This window comes from Pyxicephalus adspersus, chromosome 4, assembly GCF_032062135.1.
Source record: "Pyxicephalus adspersus chromosome 4, UCB_Pads_2.0, whole genome shotgun sequence".
Classification (NCBI taxonomy): domain Eukaryota; kingdom Metazoa; phylum Chordata; class Amphibia; order Anura; family Pyxicephalidae; genus Pyxicephalus; species Pyxicephalus adspersus.
Window position 1 is genome coordinate 63,259,197 of NC_092861.1, and position 6,328 is coordinate 63,265,524.

Below are 6,328 nucleotides of genomic sequence, written 5' to 3' on the forward strand. Positions count from 1 at the left end.
ATATATATATATATATATATATATATATATATATATAAATAAAATGTTTGCTGTTCCTTAGAATTGATTCTGCGCTGCTTGGCCATTATCGTCTTACTCAAGACACTGATAACCAAACCAAAGTTTATGCAGTGGTAACCACCAAGAAGGAAGAGGTATGTGTGTGTTTTCATACTGTCTCTCGCTAATTGTCTGTATGGAGGGGAGAAGAAAGGATAAGCCACAAATTTGTTTTGTTCAGTGTGCGCAGTTTTACTTTCAGCTTTTGAGCTTTTAAACAACTAGTCATTTTTCAGGAAAAGCATTTGAGCCTGACTCTAACTAAAACATTTGACAACCTTTTGTCAGGCTTTATTTGCTGTTCCCCACTTGGGAAATTTTTTTCTCCCTTACTGTCAGAAGATTACGAGATGAGAAATCGCTTCAATAAGAGTTATTATGACAAAAATACATTCTTAATGTGACGTTTGACTTCTAACAAACCTTGTGTTTTTTATATTGGTATCACAGGGATTGGAGTAAGAAATAATCTCCCCAGTCAGGTTGCTGACAGAAAACATATTATTTCTTATTCTAATAATTTATTTCACATATACATAACAAAGAAAAACATTTTCATTTTTATTTTTTTTAGGCATTAAAAAATGGTAATCACTATATATACAAAACCTTATACATTCCCCTTAAATATGAACACTGGTTAGTTGTTGGAAATTGCACATTTGCTTTGTTCCAATTTTAAATTCACATTGGTTATTGGTAATAGCATTATGAAATGATGTATTTTTACGAACATTCACAGGCTGGATTTATTCCTTAACACTTTATATTCTCTCTTCAATCCAGAAACCTACAGAGTACCAAAAATATCGTTATTTCCGTCGTGCCCCAGTCCCAGAAACTGACCACAGCTTTCATGTAGGTCTTCAGCTGTGCTCAAGTGGTCGTTACAAATTTAACAAACTGGTTTGGATTCATCATTCTTGCCATATTACATACAAGTAAGTTTGAGAATGAGATTCATGTCTACAGTTCCACAAAACAACATTGCAAAAATATTTATTGTCTGTTGTGTTCAGTTCATATTTGAGATAATATTTTCATATATGATTTATAGGCCTATTAAATTGTTTAATACAATATTTTATTCCTAAAGTTTCAGTTCACAAAGACTTGATATTGTTATGCATTAATTGCGTCCATCTAAATTTGTATCAAATTATATTAGAGGCAGCAACTTAAAAAGAAAGAATGAAGCAAAGGCTCTGCATATGGAATAATTTCTATTTCTGTCTATCCATCTCTGTTTAGTAAGTACATAACAGCAGATGGCTTAAAATGTACAAAATAATATGGATTTATGAAAATGTAGGGAAACCAACCACAAACTATTGTGCAGGATAAAAATTAAAAGAATTGGTTGTTAAGCTTAGTTTTCGTTGTTGTTAGTCATCCTGTGTATAAATTTTACATTCATTGTCTGTCTTGGTTTTCAATCAACCTTTTTTACAGATCCACTGGAGAGACAGCGGTAACATCATTTGACATTGATAAGATGTACACCCCACTGTCCTTTGCCCGTGTGAAGAGTTATACTGCTGTATCAGAGAGACCACTCTAAAGTTTCTCCTTCATTTCTGCATGATTTATACGGATAATAAGAAAACAATGAAGCTTTTGGCATACATATATCTGTAACTTCTGCTGCAAACAGTGGGTGCTTCAAGAAATTATTTTGTTTTGGGGCATGTAGGGGTAGAATTGTTTTTCTAAACTTGAATTCTTTTCAAGCATTGTGCATTTTGCAGAAATGTTTTGATAATTCTGTCAGCGCATTTTTTGTTCCTAGCTCTTTTTTTTCTTTCAGTATGTTAATATTGGATGTTTCTGTTGATACATAAGTCGCCCCATGGCTGTATAAATGAATATTGTATTCAAGACCTTCACCTACTGAAGGTGGTACATGACATAGGGAAGGATATCTAATTTGTGTCCTTACACTCTTAATATATCCAAACGATTTTCTTTAAAGAATAGAGGAAATAGAAGAATGCATTGCTTTTACAATTTCCTCTCATGTTTCATCTAAAACAATGGAATATTAAATAGGAGCTCCACCTAAAACAGAAAATTTGGGATACAGGGTAATTAGGTCACTTGGGACACTCACATTACACTTCCCTAGCAAGTACCCCAGAAATAAATTCTTCACAGTGCAGTTCCTTCTTGGTCCTTCGTCCCTTATTGCTTATTCTGCATTGCTAGAAGGCTAGTAAATTGCCTTTTGAAGTAGGAAACCAGGATAAATAAAAAGCAGGGTGAGGAGGAAGGTGGCAGTGGAACTTCACAGTACTGAATTTTTACAGTAGATACATACACGTATAAATTCTTGAACCAAGTGCTGCAGTCCCTGTCACTCTAAACCTAAAATTACCATTTTTATAGCATTCTCAATGTTATTTTCTCTCCCAGTTAATGAGGGTTTATGCTTTAGCTGCATAGAGTTGTTAAATTGCAAATGGAAATCAGCCAGTGATGCAGAACTAGAAAATTATTTCCACTTTCAATGAGAATTAAGTGCAATATTTTCACTGTTTATTAGGGGGACCTTTGGCAAAACAATCTTGGATTGTTATAATCTTGCAGGAATGAGGAGTGTATTTTGCCATGGAACCCATTTAAGAAAGCCTTGTGTTTTATGTATCTTTGTTACCTCTGTATTTTCCTTTCCAAGTTGTATTAAACTAAGCGCTGGAAAGAGGCTGCAAGCAAGTAAATACACTGAATGACTTGTTACTCATCATGGTTGTGGTTTGTTTTGTGTCGTTCTTTTCTATAGAGAGGGGAGGACAAGCAAGCGAGCAGCATCCCCCTCCTTTATAGGAGAGTGAACAGTGGCCTTTCCTTATCCATCACACATCAATCCATTCTTATGGGTTGATGAACAATGTCGAGGGACTGCTAAAAACATTTTCACTGGAGACGAGCATGACCGTTTGTTTCGAAAGACTATTGTCCAATATAATAGTGTAGCTTTACATCTTTTTAGCTTCCAAATAAGTAGTTTGTGATATCAGAAATAATATTTAGCAGTGTTAGAAGTGGGCTATAAACAGTCATACCAGTGAGCCCTTCCCTATTGGCATGTAAAATATGCCATGAAACTGGTTGGTTCTCATTTTGATAAGTGCAAAAAATACCTGTTGATCCTGCCATACATTTTTCTGATAATTCCCTGTGCTGTATTCTTATCAGTTACATTGTTCTTGGCCATCTCTGAAGACTACAAAACCCTTCCCATCTGTTATGATAGAGAGAAGAGTGGGAGGTGTCTATGGTCCTACTACAGTACAGTGAGTGAGCATGGTGACCCTAGGACAGCAATTTTTACTGGCAACATCACCAAGTGAAAAACAAAACAAAACAAAACATAAAAACAGATTGGGATTATGTTCCTGATTATATAGTGTTTATTTAATACATATATTATGATAAACCTTTTTAGGAACTTGAACTAAAATAAACATGTCTGGTGTTCTCAATAAAAGTAACAAAGTATTGCTTGTGAACCTCTGACAAAGTTTTGTAATTACAAATTTTAAGTTATTTGGTTCAAAGTTTGTAGACACCTGATCACATATTGGAGATTCAACTCCAAAACTAAAACCATGAATATCCATTTGGTTAATCCTTTGTGACCATACCAGCTTCCACTCTTAAACTTTCCGGCAGATTTTTAAGATTATGGTAATATGTACCTAATCCAGTCACACTACATCATTGAGGTCCCCCTGTGAAGTGTGGTCCCTAACTATTCTATGAGGACTCCATCTTGGAACATATATATCAATTTATACATTGGTGCAGGTATGCCTCGAGACTGGCTATCCCTCCTTAAAGATTCAGAGACACGCCACATGCCTAGCACAATATCAGCTGAAGTTCCTCTTCACTAATTCCAGTAGTTCAGCAAGCAAAAAAAGACAATCAGCCTTGAAATTTATAATTAGTTTTATTGTAAATAAAAGTGCAGATGGAAACAGCTATTCAGAAAACTAACGATACAATCATTTCCAAGCATAAAAATATGCACTGCTGTAAGAACTAATGTTTCAAACTTTTCAGCACCTTCTAAAAGTTGGCTTTATTAGTCTTTTAAAAAGACCTGTCAGAACAGAGCATGGCAGCTACTATCACTAACTATCTGAAGATGAAAGCTCTCATAATTACCTTTCATCTGAAAACTACTTGGTAAGTCACTTACCTCAAACAATAATGTGAATATTCGACTTGAAACTTCACTGGCTGCATTCAGTTCATTGACATTCCAAGTAGTGAGGCAAGGAAGAAGTTGACTGCATTTCTTTCCTACCATTGGGTATTCACCATTGAACACCCCTTTATTTTATGTATTTCCATGTATGAATCAGAATTGTGCATTTTTTAATATATTTGGTTGTTGTGCAAAATGTATAATGAAATAATCAGAATGTGTTGTGGTGCTGAATCCTGGGAACAGGTTTGAGAGAACTGTACAGTATAAAATATGATGTGTTTTATGGTGACTATTGTACACATAACACACCTTCCAGCTGCTGACATTTTAAAGGCTTGTGCAATGCCCTACGACCTAACATTGTTGGGTAACACACCTCAGTCACCTGGATACATCCAGTTTTTGTTGGCTTTAGAATACTTAAATGATACATAAATACAATAAAGTATCAGGCACTTTACTCACCATTTATATTAAAACATCCGAACTTCCTTTTTTTTTCATTCCTTGTTTAAAAGACTTTTTGCAGTAAAACAAACACAAAACAAGGCAAACAAGAATACTGGACACTTTTAAAGCAGAACCGGGCTGTACTGGGCAATGTAGGCATGAGCAAAGATCAGGCAATCAAGGTGCCTAAGATATAGCAAAAAACAATCTGTGACTACTCCAGCTCTATTATGTTTCCTACATAAATAGGGAACAGTACAATACAATATCACAACAAACCCATCAACAAACAAGGATGTAGGAGGGGGGAGAATGGGGTGAGTAAAGGAAGGTGAAAAAAAAAAAAATACCTCTAATATAGTACAAATAAGCCCTGCGGCAATATTGTGTAGTCCCCATCAGGGTTTCGGTACTAATGCTATCTAGGGTGGGTCCAAGTGGCATCCATAATCCAGAGAGGATAGAAATTAATTCCAAAAACACAATGCATTGATGAATTTCATACCTGTTCACTTAACTGCATAAGTGAAATGTTTCATAAGTTTTTATTTTGTTTACCCTTTGCAACCACAGCCAACACCGGTGAAGGTTCTGACTTCTGCCAATACGCTGCAATGCATGAGCAGGCCGCTGTGAAAAAGTGTCGGCCTAACTTGCTTTTTGTTTAAAACTGAAAGCTTGTCTGCTCTATCTAGAACAACCTTTGCATTTCTACCCTGGAGGAACCCTTGAGAAAAATAGGTGCTAGGGAATACCTAAAACATCAAGTTCTGTGATTTACACAGCTCTGTGCCACACCTCAGGACCAGATTTTCTTTATTTACTGCCCTTGGTTAAGACACAAATTGGAAAGGCAACAGAGTACCGGTAATAAGTTTCTTTCTGTCATTCTAAACTTTCCTCCTCGGTGTGCTCATTGTTAGCTCATGGAAACTGCAAAGCAACTGATCGGCTCCTTGTGCTGCTTCTGCCTCTCCCAAGCTGAGCTCTACTGTGCAGTGACTGCAGTAAGCCTATGGAAAGTCAAATTCAGACTCTTAGAATGCTTGTGTTTAATACAGTTGTATTCATTCGTACTATCTATCTGAGCCTGGAGTGCTGATTTAATTTGAAACCTGTTTGTTTTTTTATTGCAGAAATTATTTCTGTAAAGGTCAAACTTAGGGAGAATCTCTCACACACTATATATATTTAGTGGCTTTAGAAAGTATTCAGACTTTTTTTTTTCAATGTTGTTATGTTGTAGGTTGATTCTGCAAATGTTTGTCATTTTTCCCCACTAATCTACACAGGAATCTCACATTTACATAAATATAAAGACCTGTTACTTAGTGCACACTTGTATTGGGTGATTTTCTTCTTTGTAAATCCTTTCAAGTTGGATGGGGACTGTTGGTGGAAAGCAATTTTCTGCTTTCTTCAGAGATGTTTGATCCGGTTTAAAGAAGGGTTCCCGCTAAGCCACTCCTGTGTTGTCTTCACTGTTTGCTTTGGGTCATTATGTTGGAAGGTAAACTTTTTTCGCAGTCTGAGGTACTGAGGTAATAAATTAGTCAAGCAGTGCCAGTGGCTGGAGATAAAGCAGCGTGTGGCATATATACA

The 6,328-nt window shown here is 35.9% G+C and overlaps 1 protein-coding gene across 1 annotated transcript in view; it reads left to right on the plus strand.

The window, feature by feature from the left end:
- The window catches only part of FBXO9 (F-box protein 9), a 15,116-nt gene extending 12,315 nt beyond the window's left edge, over positions 1-2,801 (plus strand). Inside the window, exons 11-13 of the mRNA XM_072408444.1 lie at positions 62-155; positions 847-1,001; positions 1,513-2,801. Of these exons, the coding sequence (XP_072264545.1) occupies positions 62-155; positions 847-1,001; positions 1,513-1,621 (358 nt within the window). The 3' untranslated portion in view covers positions 1,622-2,801. The remainder of the gene's footprint in view (positions 1-61; positions 156-846; positions 1,002-1,512) is intronic.
- Positions 2,802-6,328: the final 3,527 nt, after the last annotated feature.